This window comes from Polypterus senegalus, chromosome 6, assembly GCF_016835505.1.
Source record: "Polypterus senegalus isolate Bchr_013 chromosome 6, ASM1683550v1, whole genome shotgun sequence".
Classification (NCBI taxonomy): domain Eukaryota; kingdom Metazoa; phylum Chordata; class Cladistia; order Polypteriformes; family Polypteridae; genus Polypterus; species Polypterus senegalus.
The window spans coordinates 176775922-176796463 of NC_053159.1; the positions used below are offsets into that span (position 1 = coordinate 176775922).

The following is a 20542-nucleotide window of genomic DNA, read 5'->3' on the forward strand; positions in this document are numbered from 1 at the left end:
TCCATTTGGTTTGAAAGTATGAGCATATATTGAAATTGCTCATGCCATTAACCCAGTTCTGTAAACTTGTCAGAATGCACAAAAATCCAGAAAAAAGCCCAATTATTTATTTATTTATTTTTTAAAATATTGAATTGGCAGATGACATTATCATTTTGATTAAATCAGTCTGAATAGTGAAGCTGGCCCCATGCTGCAAGCTTTTAAGTTTCTTTACCTGCGGACTTATTTACGTATTTCTTTATTTGATAGTGTGTATGGTTGTTGCAGAGGGTTTGCACATTCATCTGCATGTGTGTGGCTTGGCAGCTGGTAAGGCCTACAAGCTGTATTTTGTTATGAGTCTTCAGGCTGAATACTTGTCTTAAGACCCCCTGGTGGGTTGGTAATTGCACAGGCTTGTCGTTGAGGAGACACATGATTGGAAGCAGTCAGGCGTAAAACCTCTGTGCCATCCCAATGCCACCTCAGAGCGGAAAAAGACAATCCCAGCACTACCATCTGTTCGGCACTGTCTCGTCAGCTGGCCTGGCTGCTGGGACCGTGTCAGGGCAGCTGGGTTCCCATCCTTCTCTGATCTCTTCTCATGTGTAAGGGCAACTTGTTACATGAACAGGGAGACATGGCTGTACTAATAAGTGAGCTCTTTTCGAATAAGTGGTGTCACATTTAAATAGAGCAAAGCACTTGTCAGAACTGTCTCCTGCTGTTTTTTGCTCTCTGCAGATGACATCTCGGCCTAACTGATTTTGAAAGAAAGAATAAAGAAAGTTTTTTTTTTTTTTTTGGAGAGAAAGAAAAAGACAGAGGTACATTTAAGTCCAGTCCAGTGAAACAAATATACACACACAGCATGGCATTGTTCACATTTGAATACTGGATTCTGTGTTTCGTTTTAACTATTGTACTAGTGGAAAGAGGCAATAAAAGCTTGCAGACATTACAACAAAACAATTTCCAGACCATTGTGATTGCTTTCCTTGACGCATATTTGCATCTCTCTCTCTCTCTTTTATATCAAGAAACCTATTTAGCCCTTGTGCAGGTAATTGGGTTCACCATCCATCCTGCCATCCATTCATTCATCTCGTTTTACAGAGGGTTGCCCTCTGACTTCTCTAAGTTACATCTTCACTCGTTTTACAAACACACGTCGTCTAGTAGTGCTACAAAGTCTATAATCTGCAAATACAGATGTTTAAGGAAGTAGAAGGTTGGCACTCAGCAGAACTTGACAAAACACAACTGACATAACTTGTCCAAAGCAACTTGACGTTGCATCCCAAAATTAGGAATTTCTAACTGTATTTGATTGAATAAAATGCTAAATCAGTTTCTCTTGAACTATTTGAAACTTACTTTTACTTACTTTAAAAGTAAAGATGGTACCTTGTTATTACAATTGAAAGTGTCCAGTGTAATCTTCAGTCATTCGTCCTTTATAGAAAACCTTTCACAGCTATTACCATTCCCAGATTCTTTATAAAGGAAAACATGGAAACAGCACAACAAAACACTCGGCTAATGAATGATGGTAGAAACCCACAGTGAAATACTAACACTGTGGTTAGAGTTTTGAGGGATTTATGTTGAGGCAACTTTATCATCCAACAGGGAGTTTCTGGAAATAATTAAAAAAAGCCAATAAAATGATTACAGTACAAATCAAGAGGTAGTCTGCTTAAATTACAATAGTTCTGAATACTGTCTGCAGTTCTGGTCCTTTCGATACTGAATACATACTGTAGCAGCACTATAATCTCTGAAGAGACCATCAACTAAACTGGTTCACAGCACAATATGTCAAGGCTAATATAGGGTGGTGCAGATCTAATTATGCAATTTTCATTACGCTATAACTTATTAAGTTATAAGTTTATTACATAGAGAATTCACAAAAAATTGTTTTTGTTGCCGATAGATGGCAGCACCTGCCCTGCATTCCAAAATGATGGGAAGACGGTTGTCAGTCGAAACAGCCGGTGCGATGTGTTCGCCTTTTCTCGATAACAGCAATGTTTCCGAGGTGCACTGCATTAAAAGTTGCATAATTAGATCTGGACCACCCTGTACAATGAAACTTATTAAAATTTGAACATATAAGAAAGTGTCCTGACATAATAAAAGTCTTCAGTTTACTCAAAGGGAACAGTAATCTTATTTTATTGGATTTTTTTCCCCAGCTAAATAGTTAATCATGTACACAAGCATATCAGTGAAGTTAAAGACCAGGAATCACTTTCTTGCAAAAACAGGTGATTCCTGAGTTGCAGTTGTTGTTAATCAGTTAAACGATCACACTACATGACTTTTCCTTTGATTTTTATAGTCGGTAATGTCATTTACATAATCTTAGTGAGTTGGAGGCAGTTGAAATATACTCCCATGACCACCAGTCATGTAATCTAACATCCCCAGTAACTCCATCCAACCAGTATCCAACTCACCCTGACAAAATCAAACAGATTTGTCATAAGGGGCAGGTTTTGTGTTTGCAAGAGTTGAGGACCTTTAAACACTCAGCTGCAGGTACAGTGCATACGATGCAACTGCAGGGAATAAGGACTGAGGGTGTTTTGGACCTTGCAAACCGAGAGAGGCTTGTCTGTCTGGTGTTTTATGTTTTACATACCACAACAGAAAGAATAAAAGGGCAGAGATTGTAACTCAGCTTGCCTTCCTGGAAAGCATTCACATGGCATCGCCACAGACAGGCACTACGATTTTTGTAGGCTGTCAGAAAAAGGGCCAAGCTTGTGAAACTCTGCTGGAAAGTTGTCATGTAATTTGTCATATCCTGTGATGTCTTGGTCGTGCAATCTAACATTCTCCAAACGAGAGCAGCAACTGCAGTCTTCAAGATGTCACATAAAAAATGCCTTTTTTTTTTTTTACTTCATATCTTATCTTATATCATATCTGCTTGCTTCACTTGCCAACCCCCACTCCGCCTGTGCTATGCGTCGTTATGAAGATGGGGGCTGAACGCACCCCAAGGAGATGCGGTCACTCCTCCAAAACCCCCAGGCTTGCTGCTGCTACTGTGCTGTGTGATATACATCTCGTGGGGCGCTTCGAATGATTAAAAGCCTGTACAGCAGCTGTCCTTTTGTCTCACTGCCTTGTCTCTCTTCTCCCCCAGACATCCTCAAACACTATTCTGTCTTTTACTATCATTTTTTTGAGACTTTCGAGTTTTCCTTCTTCCATTATCTCTAACCTGCTCTGCATGTGTATCGCGCCAACGTTTTTTAATTCTTTACGACATTCTACTTTGTCATCTACTCTTTGTCTTTTATTTTTGGCCCCGGCATGGTTAAATCTTTTGGCACAAAGTCTAATCTCACGGGACGGGCTGATTATTACTTTTCTTATTTTCAGAATTTGCACATAGATTATTTTTGTTCTTTTTTGCTTTCTTTTCTCTCCAACGTGTTTGGGTTTTTTTTTTGATGTGCTGCTCTTTCTTCTTAAAAACCGCTCCCCCCCCAGTTGGGAAGGGGGAGCTGAACCCACCCCAAGGAGACGCGGTCACTCCTCCAACACCCCTTCTTAAATGTAATGGGAAACAAATTATTGTGTGGTTTTTTTTTTTTGTATTTTTTTAACCTCCTCTTTGCTCAATCAGCTGCTGGATTGGTGTTGCTGCCGTGCAGCGTGATCTGCATCTCGTGCGGCGCTTCGAACATTTAAAAGTCTGTACAGCAGCTGTCCTTTTGTCTCACTGACTTGTCTCTCTTCTCCCCCAGACATCCTCAAACACTATTTGATCTCTTTTCGCTGTTTCGTTATTTCACCAAGTAATATTTTCCGCTTCTTTGCGCTAATGTAATCTTTGCTATCATTTTTTTGAGACTTTCAAATTTTCCTACTTCCATTATCTCTAACCTGCTGTGCATGTGTATCGCGCCGTCATTTTTGAGTGCTTTACGACATTCTAATTTGTCTTTTTCCGGCCCCGGGCATTGTTAAATCTCTTGCCACAAAGTCTAGTCTTGCTTAAGAGCTGAGAGCACAGGAAGTGTGTCTGCCAAAACTATTCCAACAACTGAGAGGTTAGATGACTGTGGTCTTGTTTGAAAATGATTGTAAGTAAGGTGTGAAGTGTAAAAGTCACCGTCTCGCGGGACTTGCTTCCAAAGGTTGTAAGTATGACGTGACTTGACCGTCTCGTGGGACGTGAAAGTGTCTCTCTGTCTCTCTTCCAAAGGTATGTATTTAAAAGATTACATCTCGTCGCTAGAAAAAAAGTCTTGTCTCATCCCAAGATTTTTTTTTTTTATATAATAGAGAGAAATACATTGGGATGGTAGTCACTTAGAAATGTGGTCTTTAAAGTAAAGAATAAGTGAACATACGACTGGATTAAAGTCCCACGGCCTGGGGCTTTCAGGTAATAATAGCAGTAGTCTCAGGCAGGCAGTGGCGTAGTGATTAATGCTTTGGACTTCAAACCCTTAAGTTGTGGGTTCAAATCCCTCTACTTGCCACTGTGTGACCCTGAGCAAGTGAATTCACCTGCATGTGCTCCAATAGGAAGAACAAAAGAAATATAAACAATTATATTCCAAATGTTATAAGTCGCCTTCAATAAAGGCATCAGCCAAATAATAAGTAATAATAACAGTACTGTAGTAGTGGTAGCAGTGTTAATGTAACACCAAGGCTTTATATACAGTATAGAATCATCTGTTCCAAAAGTGTGTAACTAAGAGAGGCAGTCCTGGCTGTTTATCATCTGTACTCACACAGTTCAAAATAATGCAAAGTGCTGTCTATTTTTTTTATTAAGCCAAGAAAGTATATTTTATAATTCATTTACGAAGTTATTAAGTTAATGTAATGGGAAAAGTGCATTCAAAGATTGGTGAAAGGAAGAACGATCATTCTCAGAATTTAAACAGTTTTACAAATAACGTGCATTTTTTTTCAGAAACCAATTTAACGGATTTTTCCACTTTGTTGTGCAGATTAAACATTTAACGTAAAGCAAGTGAATTTCCTCATTTTGGATTTTTTTTTCTACATTCATTGCCAAATATTAAAAATGGCAAGCCGTGCTATTGCTGTCAAGTTAGTAATCATGCCATACCTTTGAAATAATATGACACATTGCGAAATTGTTATGTAAAGGAATTTTTTTTAAACTTTAATTTGAAATCAAGTATTCTTATAAGCAATGTTAAGTTTTCTAAAGTTTTAGGGTGTAAATGGGGAAAAGCTTGAAACTGATAGAAGTTACAGAATCTTTTATGTCATACTGTTTTTAGTGTCTGTAGCAGTCTGTGCCATGTCTCTTTATCCAGCTGTCAACTCCTTGAAAGCCACACCATTAATGGACCTAAGCTGTAACTTACTTATTTTTCTTTTGTGAAACAGACCATGAATAAAACCATGCCACTTTTTATTTCAAATTTAACCCCTAAAGGTGTCTGTTCTTTATCAGACACTGTAGTGTTTTGCAGTGAAAGAGATGATCTGGTAGCCTCCCACCCATTCTGCGTCATTAAAACTAAATAGCAAGTAGGCGCTCATTCTCTTCAAAGGTATACTTTTTTTCAGTAGCTGTGCCTCCATGTCCTTTACATTGTCAGCCCAATAGACTGAAGACAAGACACATTAGTTCAGGTTGACTTTTTTCCACATATTTATGTATTGTGGCAAGCAGCATTCATGTTTGTTTATTTTTTTTGCCTTTTATTTCACATTAGACACATAGTTTAGATGCAGAATATTTATTCTTATCAAAATCATAATGCGGCCATGCATTTCCATGGGTAGAAGTTCTAAAAGCTGTTTAGTAGTGGATAGCCTGTGTCACTGTTTGCAGAAAGAAATACTAAATCATTAATAAATTTGAATGTGCACATTTAGATTTCATGTGCATGTTTTTATTATCATTATTATTATTAATGTTTTTGTCTTTTTCAGAAGAGGATGAAGAGGAGGAGATTACACCATCTAAACCTGTAATTATATCTGAGGAAGCAAAGGCCATTCAAAAGGAGGAGGAAGAAGGTATGAAAGTTTGTCTGCTTGCTAATTGCTTCTGTACAGACTGATATGAATATACTTGTATTCAAAACATTTTACATGATACAGATGTGCACAGTAATATGATATTCTGAATATCTCCTTGTTTATTATTCATGTGACAATGGAACGCCATCCCCATCAGAATGTTGTTTAGCCTCGAGTAAAGTGCAGACAGACATACAAAGCAGTGGTACGCATATATATGTCAGTTTACAAATATATAAATCTATTTGGGAGCAATATAAAAATAACCTGTGCATTTTCAGTGCACTGCTTAAATTGAACGCTTCTACATAGGAGATTGTTAGGCACACTGAGCACATGAAAAAACGGAGCATTCAGTCGGTTTAAGATATGGTATGATGTGTGAGACAGGATCTTTGAATAAAGAAGAAGTTGGTATCTTTATAGCCCTCTTTATCCTATAATTGTGAATAAATTAACATATCAGAGCATGTAAGTTTCTGTTTAGTCTCAGAAGGTAAATATATTTACACATAGCGCCGCTGTTTTAACTCTAAATATTCGTGTCTATTTTTCGCTTGGTCACAGTACACAGAACCTCCACTTGTACCCTTGTACTTTTCATCCTTGGTTACAACTGATGGATTGTTGTTTATTTTTATGTATTATATTTTTATATATTATATACTTATTTTTCTAAATTGTACTGCATTTTTGCAATTTATAGCACAAACTATGATATATGGTAAATAGTCAGACTTCAAAATTTATTAATAGTCATTTTGTAAATCTAATTACATAATAATATTAGACTTACAGCTTTGCTGCCAAGATATCTCAGCAGAGTTTTAAGAGGTATATTTTTCTGAAACTCGTGAAATTCTCTGAGTGGGCATTTTTAGTTGCCATCTCACTTTTTACCATACTTACATATAACAAAATGAGTTCTATTATGCTACTTTTAATGTAGTTTTTTTGTGGAATAGTAATGGTAAAGTAACACAGCAGCTGATTTTATGTTGGGGATGCAAATTTCTTAATGGATGAGCCTGGTAGACTAGGCACTGTTTACTACAGAAAGGGAAGGCCAATGAAAGACAGACAGAGAAAATAGTCTCTGAGGAAAGAGGTTTAAGTAAGGAAAAAAATGAAAACTGAGGAAAGTGCTATAGGAAAGAAGACTTGTTACTGTAAACATATATGTCTTGACCCCAAAGATCAGGGGCCTCATGCATAAAACCTTGCTTGGATTCCATACTTAAAAAATGCTTATTCTTGAAAGGTAAAAACAACGCTGTGGTGAGGCGAGTAAGGCCGAGTTTATACTTCACGTGACGCAACGCATGCTGCAGCGGACACTCCTGCTACACAAGAGTTTTACTGTTTATACTTGCATGCATACTTTACGTAAATCTGGAGGAATCCAGCAGGTGGCAGTGCAAGATATTATCACGGTGAGAACAGGTTCGGCTTCTTTGTGTTTTGAATTGCCTGGAACACCTATTAAATTCCAATGACACCTTACTGCAATATCTCTAAAAAAGATGTTTAATGATTGAATCCATCAATCCAGGGATGTGTCCATTCCAGCAAGCATTGGGCACGAGGCAGAAACAATCCCTGGACAAGGCCTCAGCTCATCGCAAGGTGAATACAAGCACTCACATACACTAGCTTCATTTCAGCGGCACCAAATCCCCAAATCTACATATCTTTGGAAGGAAACCGGAGCACAGTATGGAATCCAATCAAGGAATACCAGCGATGTGACTCCCTGCGAGACAGCAGTGCTACGGCTCCGCCACCGTGTCACCCACATGTGTGTAATTATTAACAGTATTCATTATTTAAACAAAATTAACGATTTATCTGTAAAATGTAAGATACATACTTTAATGCATTTCATCATGAACGTGATATCAAGTATAAATCTAAAGATTCTAAATTTGCAGAGAGTTGGAATATCATACATTTAATGTGTTCTGTGTAGTGATCTATTGCTGCCTGCCGTAGCGATTAAAAACTGGGATGACGTTTACGGCGATCTGTTTTAATGATAAAGTAAACTACGTGGTTAAAGTGGACATTTTGAGATTAAAGCCAAAATTTCCACTTTAATCACAAAATACACGTTTTCAACATGTCCTTATTTTTTTTTCTCAGTGGCTCAAATACAGTGGTGTGAAAAACTATTTGCCCCTTCCTGATTTCTTATTCTTTTGCATGTTTGTCACACAAAATGTTTATGATCATCAAACACATTTAACCATTAGTCAAATATAACACAAGTAAACACAAAATGCAGTTTTTAAATGATGGTTTTATTATTTAGGGAGAAAAAATCCAAACCTACATGGCCCTGTGTGAAAAAGTAATTGCCCCCTGAACCTAATAACTGGTTGGGCCACCCTTAGCAGCAATTACTGCAATCAAGCGTTTGCGATAACTTGCAATGAGTCTTTTACAGCTCTCTGGAGGAATTTTGGCCCACTCATCTTTGCAGAATTGTTGTAATTCAGCTTTATTTGAGGGTTTTCTAGCATGAACCGCCTTTTTAAAGTCATGCCATAGCATCTCAATTGGATTCAGGTCAGGACTTTGACTAGGCCACTCCAAAGTCTTCATTTTGTTTTTCTTCAGCCATTCAGAGGTGGATTTGCTGGTGTGTTTTGGGTCATTGTCCTGTTGCAGCACCCAAGATTGCTTCAGCTTGAGTTGACGAACAGATGGCCGGACATTCTCCTTCAGGATTTTTTGGTAGACAGTAGAATTCATGGTTCCATCTATCACAGCAAGCCTTCCAGGTCCTAAAGCAGCAAAACAACCCCAGACCATCACACTACCACCACCATATTTTACTGTTGGTATGATGTTCTTTTTCTGAAATGCTGTGTTCCTTTTACGCCAGATGTAACGGACATTTGCCTTCCAAAAGTTCAACTTTTGTCTCATCAGTCCACAAGGTATTTTCCCAAAAGTCTTGGCAATCATTGAGATGTTTCTTAGCAAAATTGAGACGAGCCCTAATGTTCTTTTGCTTAACAGTGGTTTGCGTCTTGGAAATCTGCCATGCAGGCCGTTTTTGCCCAGTCTCTGTCTTATGGTGGAGTCGTGAACACTGACCTTAATTGAGGCAAGTGAGGCCTGCAGTTCTTTAGACGTTGTCCTGGGGTCTTTTGTGACCTCTCGGATGAGTCGTCTCTGCGCTCTTGGGGTAATTTTGGTCGGCCGGCCACTCCTGGGAAGGTTCACCACTGTTCCATGTTTTGCCATTTGTGGATAATGGCTCTCACTGTGGTTTGCTGGAGTCCCAAAGCTTTAGAAATGGCTTTATAACCTTTACCAGACTGATAGATCTCAATTACTTCTGTTCTCATTTGTTCCTGAATTTCTTTGGATCTTGGCATGATGTCTAGCTTTTGAGGTGCTTTTGGTCTACTTCTCTGTGTCAGGCAGCTCCTATTTAAGTGATTTCTTGATTGAAACAGGTGTGGCAGTAATCCGGCCTGGGGGTGGCTACGGAAATTGAACTCAGGTGTGATACACCACAGTTAGGTTATTTTTTAACAAGGGGCAATTACTTTTCACACAGGGCCATGTAGGTTTGGATTTTTTCTCCCTAAATAATAAAAACCATCATTTAAAAACTGCATCTTGTGTTTACTTGTGTTATATTTGACTAATGGTTAAATGCGTTTGATGGTCAGAAACATTTTGTGTGACAAACATGCAAAAGAATAAGAAATCAGGAAGGGGGCAAATAGTTTTTCACAGCCCCTATACAGCACTATACATTATGTTGCTGTTGTGAAGTTGCAAAAAAAAAAAAAAAGACGGCACAAAAGATGGTATGTGAGACTTTTAAAATGTATTGTGTCATTATGATCGGGAATATGCGACGCTTGAAAATAAAAGCACCACAAATGCATCTGTATGTCGGCATTTTGCTTCACCACATCGCACCATTCATTGAACATCAAAGCACGCACATCGATCCTGTAGAATCCGCATAGAGGCTTTCTATCACATGTAGATAATAAACAGAGACTTTAACGTCACATTCCAACTTTTAGCATACTTACGCCTTACCCAACCCGACTTTTTACTGGAACTGCAACTCTCGCATGCGTTGCGTTAATTTCTGAGGTGGTCCATGGTTGTGCAGATTTTCAGATATTAAAATTAGTGCGGCTCAGGTTTGTGGGTGCATGCCACTGCAGTGCTGTCCACCCCAGAGTATTTGAAAGGGAAATTGGCTGATCAGGCATTCATGTGCAAAAGCGATAAGCTCAGCCAGTTTCCTCAATAACATTCCACATATCATTAAATAAAGGACCTGCACCTACAAATTATAAAGGGTCTGAGTAAGATAGGAATGGGAAACAATTGGAAGAATGAAATCAAGTAAGACAGGTAAAGGATTAGAAAAAGACAGAATCGGGTGGGCAACAGTGCTGAGAGAAGGTAGTGATGTGCTCAGGAGAAACCAAGTGAAGAAGCAGTGATAGGTGCTCCAGGGAAGAATGGATCACTCATCCTGCACAGTGGAGGGCAGGAATAATTGTGGGCTCCTAATGATCCTACAGATGCTGGTTAAGGTGGTGGGAAGATAGAATCAGGCTCAGCATGTCCAAGTGGACGCTGAGGGAAGGTAACCAGTACAGGAGTCTTCAGTGGGCTGCCTTTGCCAGGCCCTGCATACCTGAGAGGTGGATGAGTGGGGCAGGCCAAAACAGAGAGAGACATGCACCTGGAAGCAAAATAAAAATGGCTAATCTGAAACAATGGAATATTTTTTCTTATATATTTGGATGTGCATGCGCATGCTTTCATAGCCACAATTTACCTATCTTTTTATGGCTACTTTCACCATAATAATGTGCCATGTCACAAAGTAAAACCCGTCTCAAACTGGTTTCATAAATACGACAATGAGTTCAGTGTTTTTCAATGGTCTTCCCTGTCTCCAGATCTAAGTCCTGTAGAATACCTCTGAGATGTGGTAGAATGGGAGATTCATAACGTGAATGAGCAGCTGAGGCATCTGCAAAAATGTTGTGATGCAGTCAGATCAGCATGGACCAGAATGCCAAACAGATGTTTCCAAAATCTTGTGGAATTCATGTCACAAAGTATTGAGGCTGTTTTGAGAGCAGTAGGAGGCCCTACCCAGTATTAGTATAGTGAGGCAAAGAATTGTTCAGTGAATGTAGATGATGATGAGTTTAAATTTGATGGGGAACGTCTCCTCTCGTCCTTTTTATTTGCTCTAAAGCACCTTAACTTTTTTTCTTTAGGCCACAGATAATCATTCCAGATGTACACTAAATTTGGAAATAAACTTTGAACAATCAGAATTGGAGCAAAAAAAGCACCCACCAGACATGTATATGGCAAGATCTTTTACATTTTATATTATTAATCTATTTTCCAGTTGACTTCTGCGTAGCTTTCAGTTACAAAAAAGCTGTAATTATATTTTGAGTAGTCAAAAATTAGAATTAATAACATCTGTAATGCATTTAATTACAGATATCTAAAATGTAATTTTGGTATCTAGAATGCAGATTTAACTTGTCAAAACTGAACTGAAGATATCTCTGATTCTAGTTTTAAATGTAATTATAGGTATCTGCAATTTTAATTTTGACTGATCAAAATATATTTAAGGTATCTCCAGTTTCAATTTGAACTAGTCAAAATTTCACTGTGTTCATTGTACATGTAAGATGGTATATCCTGCTTCGGCTCTTCAGCCGGTAGCACCTCCACCAGTGCCGTTAGGTCAGCTGCAGTGTCATCACTGCGGGAAACTGCCAGTCACGGATGTTTCACCCCCTAAACCAGTACATCTCCCAGCGGGGAGACCAGTGGCATCCTGGGGACGTCTCCCAAGCCACCCCTTGCAGTTGCCTTCACTGGGGTACTGACCACCAACCAATGTCATTCCTCCGCAGCCAAAGCCAGTAGCTCCCTTTCTCCTTTTCTTCTCTGCCTTTATGGCTTTCCTCAAGCTCGAGTCCATCACTCCTGCACCGTGTAACAATTGGACTGTTGCTTTGCCAACTAAGCACCGGCAACTGACCTCCATGGGGTAAACTCTGGCTTTCCAGTCAGCCTCTTGGCACTCCGCTGCCAGCTCGGTATACCTGAAGTGATTACTTTCATGGACTCTTATCATACCCTCCTTCCAAGGGATGGTTAGTTCGATGAGCAGGACCCTCATGACTATATCTGGCCGGAGAGTAGTTGCAACCTTTCTTGGGAAGATCAGCTGTTTCCTGAGGTTAATATCTGCCACTCTTTGCCAGGTGTGAGCATGCTAAACTTCTTCTGTGCAGGAGGTTGATACTTACTGCTGGACTTTACAAATCCTGCTAGGGCATGCTTAGCTATTGCCGGTGTGCAGTTTACTGCTACCCTACAGCTCTCCAGGATCTCGGCCAACTTTGCTAGAACTTCATCATGCCACCTGAAGCATCCCTGGGTCAAAGCCACTTTACAACCTGACAATATGTTCTGGAGGCTTACCTTGACGCTTCCACAGAGGGAACAGCCTCCATCTTCACCATGCCACTATGTGAGGTTCTGAGGGCAAGAAAGGATGTCGTAGATCACCCTCAACAGGAAGATAAGTCTAGATTGTGGCGTCCTCCAGATGTCTGCCAAGTTGATGTATCGGTTAATGGTAGATATCTGTAATGCTTCATAGAGCTCCATAGAGGTCAATATCCCTCAAGTGTGTTTATCACTAAGTACATCACAGTTATCTCTGTCTAATGTACATTCCAACTAATCAGTGTTTTAAACTGCATCCCTGTTTGTCATTTTGTCTATTCAAACAAAAAATGTATTGCTACTACCTTTAAACTCCTAAACAGCCCTTTGTAAGTCTATTTTCATGAAAGCATCTGCCAAGCAAATACATGTAAACGTAAATAAGTTACAGTCATATGAAAAAGTTTGGGAACCCCTCTCAGCCTGCATAATAATTTACTTTCAACAGAAAGATAACCGTGGTATGTCTCATTTCCTAGGAACATCTGAGTACTGCTGTGTTTTCTGAACAAAGATTTCGAGTGAAGCCGTATTTAGTTGTATGAAATTAAATCAAATGTGAAAAACTGGCTGTGCAAAAATGTGGGTCCCTTTTTAATTTTGCTGATTTGAATGCCTGTCACTGCTCAATGCTGATTACTTGCAACACCAAATTGGTTGGATGAGCTCGTTAAGCCTTGAACTTCATAGACGGGTGAGTCCAATCATGAGTGGTAAAAGGTATTTAAGGATGTCAATTGCAAGTTGTGCTTCCCTTTGACTCTCCTCTGAAGAGTGACAGACAGCATGGGATCCTCAAAGCAACTCTTCAAAGATCTGAAAAAGATTGTTCAGTCTCATGGTTTAGGGCACAGGTGTCAAACTCCAGTCCTGGAGGGCCGTAGTGACTGCAGGTTTTCATTCTGACCATCTTCCTCATTAGTGACCAGTTTTGGCTGCTAATTAACTTCTTTTGTCTTAGTTTTAATTAACTTGACTCAGGCCCGTTAGTTGTCTTTTTTTTCCTTAATTAGCAGCCAAACAACGAGACACAAAATGAGCCACTACATGACCAGCTCACCTGTGCCTATCACACAATATCTAAAAATAAAGAAAGGTGAAGGTCTCGGTAAAGTTGATCTCTCAGGCCACCAAAACATTTTGTTGATGTTCTTAGAAAAAACAGAAAAATCAATCAGTTTTGGAAAAGTCTGCAGTGGCAGAATGAGAGCAGCAACAAGCCATGGAATTAAATAACGGGTTTGATTAACAGCAAGAATCAGCTTCTCATCAAGAGATTGGTTGGAGTTTGAAATCCCAGTTTAGCTAGTCATCTGTTGGCTCGTTTCACATATCATTTCTGTATGGCTGTCATTTAATGAAGAAAGAAATCAATTCAGAGGACTGAATCCTCCAAAATAGGGCTATTAAAATTAAGGAGTGAATTAGCAGTGAAAACTGTTCGCTGATTAGGAAAAGGGTTAGAATGAAAACCTGCAGCCATTGCGGCCCTCCAGGCCTGGAGTTCGACACCCTGGTTTAGGGGAAGGCTACAAAAAGTGATCTCAGAGGTTTAAACTGTCAGTTTCAACTGTAAGGAATGGAATCAGGAAATGGAAGGCCACAGGCACAGTTGCTGTTAAACCAACTCAGGTCTGGCAGGCCAAGAAAAATACAGGAGCGACATATGCGCAGGATTGTGAGAATGGTTACAGACAACCCACAGATCACCTCCAAAGACCTGCAAGAACATCTCACTGCAGATGGTGTGTCTGTACATCGTTCTACAATTCAGCGCAATTTGCACAAAGAACATCTGTATGGCAGGGTGAAGAGAAAGAAGCCCTTTCTGCACTTACGCCACAAACAGAGTCGCTTGTTGTATGCAAATACTCATTTAGAGAAGCCAGATTCATTTTGGAACAAAGTGCTTTGGACTGATGAGAGATAAATTGAGTTATTTGGTCATAACAAAAAGCGCTTTGCATGGCGGAAGAACAACACCCCATTCTAAGAAAAACACCTGCTACCTCCTGTCAAATTTGGTGGAGGTTCCATCATGCTGTGTGGCCAGTTCATGGACTGGGGCCCTTGTTAACGTCGAGGGTTGGATGAATTCAACCCAATTTCAACAAATTCTTCTTAATGTTCAAGCATCAGTCACAAAGTTGAAGTTACACAGGGGTTGGATATTCCAACAAGACAATGACCCAAAACACAGTTTGAAATCTAGAAAGGCATTCAAAAAGTACAATGTTCTGGAATGGCCATCACAGTCCCCTGACTTGAATATCATCGAAAATCTATGGGTTGATTTGAAGCAGGCTGTCCATGCTTGGCAGCCATCAAATTGAACTAAACTGGAGAGATTTTGTATGGAAGAATGGTCAGAAATACCTCCATCCAGAATCCAGACACTCATCAAAGGCTGTAGGAGGCATCTAGAGGCATCTGTTAGATTAGCAAAAGGAGGCTCCACTAAGTATTGATGTCATATCTCTGTTGTGGTGCCCAAATTTATGTACCTGTCTGATTTTGTTATGATGCATATTGCATATTTTCTGTTAATCCAATAAACTTAATGTCACTGCTGAAATATTACTGTTTCCATAAGGCATGTCATATATTAAAAGGAAGCCAATGAGAAACAAAAATCCAAAGAATTAACAGGGGCTCCCAAACTTTTTCATATGACTATATATTTGAATTCCAACTAATCAAATTACAATTTAGATATCTAAGATGTACTTTTGCCTGGTCAGAATGTAATTGTGACTAATCAGAGTAAAGCCATGCAGTGATATAGATGACAGAGCCATGGACACTACATTATACCTTGTAATGTGTCTATTGCCTTTGTTTACATTAATATTAATAGTATTCATATTAATTCAGCTAACAATAGCAATTTCTACTCTCTCTTGTTTCCTTAAAAAAAAATCCTTTTAGTTAATCTTAGGACAATTTTTGAAATCTTTTTATCATACTAATTTCCTTTAAATAAATTTTCTAAACTAAAACTTCTTCTTAAAACCAGAAAGTAAAGCATTTTACATGCTGCAGTAAGCGCTCTGCAGTTTAGCCTGCCTGTGAATGGCACGGTGTTTTTGTCAATAGTTTCTCTCGCTTGGATTCACACGTTTATTTCATAAGATGAAACATTTCTTGCTTAAATCTATTTCACATAAAGGGAGTTAGTTAACTACTAACCACCTGATATTTTAACGTTTGGATCATTGTATTTTTATGTGGCGTATTTTCTGTTCATAAACCCACCATTCTGCTAAGATTTCAAAACGCCAGTAATTCTAAAAACAAGGATCAGGAGAACAGGCGCAGTAGAGAGCCAGGCAAGGGTCATAAGTGAGAAGTCAAAAAAATGTGGTGACTTAACCTTTAAACGAATGGCAAAAATCAAAGTAAAAAACTATTATGACAATTACAAGAAGGTGTGGAGGCATTCGCAGCCAGGTGTCGCGTGATAAACATCAAAATGGCAGACCATTTCTTGCCGCACACAAGTCAATTGGTTCCTAGTTACTGAATTCACAGCTTCCTCAATTCGATGTCACAAGTCTTGAAGATTAGCGGGCATAGGTGAGACAAACACCCTCATAGATAAAAATGGCAGGAGGTAAGGTATGGAGACCTAGGAGGCCATAGACGATGAGCAAGATCTTGTCCACTTTTTCCAGTCCATCATCATGGAATGGTGCCATTCAGGTAACACCAGACCTCCAAGTGGAAATGAGGCAGGGCACCATCTTGCATGAAAATGAAGTAATTCGAATCTTCTTGAAGTTGAAGTTTTAACTTTGAACTTTCCTCTATCCAGTGATGTGCAGAATGTGTTTGTGTCTTATACAGTTTGCTTGAAATCATTTTTTGAAATCTGCTCTTTCATTTTGAATAGCCCAATACGTATATGATTATCTAGAAATACATTAATCTATGGCTAAAAACATTTTCTTCTGCTCTTTTGGAACTAAGAGAAAAAGTCTTTCAAATCTTTTCTTCCCTCCCAGCTCTTACACTGTAGCAATATTTGAAGTAATGTGACTTACGTTTTTTTACAAGCCCTGCAAGTACAGATGTGTCTTATATTCTATGCCAGGTTTTTGTTAATCGCCTTAACGGGAAAAGCAATTTTCTTATGATCCAGTCAGCACCCCCAAAATTCTGCATGTCACAGTTTTCTTCTGGGGCTATATTTGGAAATGTTTTCTTTGTGGTTGTGACAAGGTCATCAATAAGAAGATTATTTGTCCACGTATTGCTTGTAGGGCAAACTATGAGTCTTACATATTATATGCTTTAAGTTTTGAAATCATCTGCTGCAGTACATCTAGATCATGTGCAGTTGCTCCCATAGTTGTAGACAAAACCAGCTTTGTTATTGCAGTTATTTTCAAACTCATTCAGACATGTCCTAGCATTTTCTTATTCCATGGGGGTTGCTGGAATTTTTCTAAATCACTTTAAACTGAGTACCTTTGAAATAACACAGTAATATGTAAACATATATCTTTACATTTGCTGATTGAAACGGGTGTTTTTTTTTTTATATATTTTGATTTTTTGTTATCACATGTTGGCTCTCTATGATACGTGTGTTCCTTTGGAGATTTATGTCCTGGGTATACCACATACTTGCTGGGTGGAAAAGTTTTCATCATCTGCTTTTTTGAGAAAGAGCATTTTCAATTAGCGCTAAATTGCAATCTAACTAGATAGTTAATGGTCCTCTTTTTGTTTTTGCCCCTGCACAAAGTAATTAGAATATCTGTTTATATAATTAGTGATATCCCTGGGCTGAATATCAAATGACTGCTATACAGAGCATCTTTCAGGAACATCTTGCAAAAAAAAATGCATAATGCAGCTTGGCAGATGATGATCACAAGGTTAAGGTTTAAAAATCCAAACTTTACTTCTGAAATATGTTTCTGCCAAAGGCAAAAAAATCTCCTGGAAGGCAGGAATATTTCTAACATGACACAAATCGATTGACGTTTATCAGAATATTTGAAATACTTTTATTTTACTGTTAACTAAGCAGAAGCTAACTTCTTTTTCTGCAGTTCCTCCTCATGAATTGACTGAAGAAGAAAAACTACAAATCCTGCACACAGAGGAGTTTTTGTCTTTCTTTGATCACAGCACCCGCATCATCGAGCGGGCCCTCTCTGAGCGTGTGGATGTCTTCTTTGACTATAGTGGCAGAGACTTGGAGGAGAAAGAAGGGTAAATAATGTATTGTACTATATTGCATAGGCAAGATTGACTGTGGCATTTCCTACCAGGGCTGTGGAGTCCAAGTTGGAAGCCATTATTGGGTTACTATTGGGTAAAAATGTTCCGACTCTGGCTAAATGTACATTGTAATATAATGTGTTAAAATTTCCAATTTTACGTATACTGATTCAATTAAACTTATTTTTTTTTCTAGACCAGTGGTTCCCAGCCTTTTTGTGGCCATGCGTCCCCCACTGTAACATATACCTTATTCTTATTATTACCTCTTCAAAAAGTGAACTCCTACTCATCTGGAAGACGCCCATAATGTCATTAATTTGGTCTAAACAAGCTTCCAAAGAACATGGGAACCAAAGAGAGAAAGGATAGACAAAGAAATCACTAAGAAATTGTTAAAAAAAAATATATATATATATAATATGAAGTAATATGAAAATACAGCAAATACAGTTTTGAAAACATATAAGGGACGTGATATTCATAAATATTAAATAAGTTTAATGACAGCTTTTTTTGTAATATTTCGATCATTTTATATTTTTGTTATACTGCAAAATTTTATAATCATTGTTACAATTCATATTATTTTAATGGTAAAAACGATTTCTAAGTAGAAAAACCCAAGCCGGTTGTAAAATCATAAATTAAAGGGTCCTTTACCATCCCTTCTACAGGGTGGTCCAGATCTAATTATGCAGATCCAGATCGTCTGGATGACTTTGATTTATGCTGGGACGATTCCAGTTCAGCGAAGACGATTCTTCATGTCGTCAGTTCGCACACTTCTCGATGGTCCGGGATTTTTCGGGTGATTTTCTATGTAATAAACTTAATAAGTTATAGCGTAATGAAAATTGCATAATTAGATCTGTGCCACCCTATATGTTTATATAAATACTGTATATAAATGTCTCTGCAAAAAATAAAAAATATTTATTTTTTTCTATCATATTTAATAGTGAATTTGTTTTTTCATTTTATAAATTTTTTAACGTACCTAAATTCTCGAATTGCCCCAGTGGGGCGTGCGCCCCACGTTGGGAATCGCCATTTTAGATATTCTTGGTTTTTTTTTATTTTGTAAAAGTAGTCATATGCTTAACGTTACTCAGTGTTTGTAAGCCACAACAACATTGCTGCTACAGGCCTTAAACCCAAACTTTGAGTAGCCTGATGGCTCACGTTGGCAGTGATGAAATGCCTCATATCTTATATGTTGTGTGCTTCCAATAAAAACAGTAAATCTATGCGTCTAATCACAAATCGAAGAGTTGAAGTTGCAGTTGGTTGTACCAGAAATTGAGGAGTCAGAGTCTTAGTAGGAGTTGAAGGTTTTGTGTACCGACTCCACAGCCCTGTTTACTACACTTAAAAAGCGAATGGAAATTGAGTAATTGAAATTAAACAAACCAAGAAGTTCAGTTTTATACCAATTTTCAGAAGTTAACTTCCTAAAAAATATCAATTGGCTAACAACAAAAATACAAAAAATTCATACCTTTCCTTAGCAGTGTTGTTTAGGTGACATTTTAAAGCTATGTAAATCCTATTGATTCACTCATTCAGTAGCTTACAGGTCATGTACTGTCTATATATATGTCTTCACTTTTTTGATCGTTAATCAGTGTTTTTTTACTATGTATGTATAGTATTTATTTATTTTTTCATGTTACTTGTTAAATTGTTTTTTTAGGGAGATCCAGGCAGGGGCCAAATTGTCCTTAAACAGACAATTTATGGATGAACGTTGGTCAAAGCATCGCGTTGTTACTTGCTTGGATTGGTCTCCTCAGGTAAACAAATTTTTATGAACATAAATTCTTAGTATTACCTGAAGTAAAATTATAGCAGGTGGAACTATCAAGAACATCAGTCCAGATTTAGGTTTTTTTTTTTTCCTGCTTCTTAGGCCTTAAAGTATTATAGGGTGTTTTCTTAATTTGTCTGAATTCTGACCAGTGTTTTAGCAATTAATGAGAATTACTGATGAGTGAACCGTACATCATGAGTTTGTGAAATGAAGGAAATGTTTGGAAATTTCACCAAACATCTCGAAATGCCTTGCAATCAATTGGGAAGGGGGAACTTAACTAGTTTATAAAAAAAGTTTATTTAATTTAAGCTTATAGTGGTGCAGTGGTGTTCTAATTGTCCACGAGGACTAGAGAAAAATCTGCCAGCTATGCTGGATTGGTAATTGTGGCAAAAAATGTGATCTGAGTGAACTACGAGTCAGCAGTGCTAACCATTGAGCCACTGTATCTGAATTAACAAAAATACATAATGGAAAAACGACCAACAAAGTACAATGTATGGCCACATACTAGCAATAAGTATATTATTGCATTCACACAATTCTAGTCTTGGGGCACACATTAGCTGTGCCACATAGAGGCAGCGTGAGGCTGTCTTGTTCCATTGTTTGAAGTTGTGACTCTGGGCTCACCTGGAAAGTCTTTTGTTTCCAATTTCTGTGCAGATGCTTTGCACTTTTTTCATTAAGAAGATAGAAAAGCCTTGTAAACAGTAAAACATTTTTATTATTATTTCACAGGGTCTAATGTCTTTACTTTCTCGTGGAGGGAGAGGGTTATTTTAAGGCTTGTTTTGGATCATAGCTCTAGCACATGGCTAATTACACTGGTCAACAAGCATTTTGCTACTGGGATTCTTTCACCTGTTCTTTAACAAATTCCACTTGCTGACTGCAAATCTGAAAACCGTTTTCATCCAGCACGTCCCATTTTTT

At 38.3% G+C, this 20542-nt stretch overlaps 1 protein-coding gene across 5 annotated transcripts in view; it reads left to right on the forward strand.

Annotated features, from left to right (window-relative positions):
* Positions 1-20542, forward strand: part of LOC120531839 (cytoplasmic dynein 1 intermediate chain 2) — a 149394-nt gene that overhangs the window by 81032 nt on the left and 47820 nt on the right. For 4 of the 5 annotated variants that reach the window (XM_039757618.1, XM_039757620.1, XM_039757621.1 and 1 more), the window contains 3 exons: positions 5932-6018; positions 17619-17781; positions 19487-19586. In XM_039757618.1, coding sequence (XP_039613552.1) covers positions 5932-6018; positions 17619-17781; positions 19487-19586 — 350 coding nt within the window. The remainder of the gene's footprint in view (positions 1-5931; positions 6019-17618; positions 17782-19486; positions 19587-20542) is intronic. The other variant, XM_039757619.1, reaches the window with a different exon arrangement.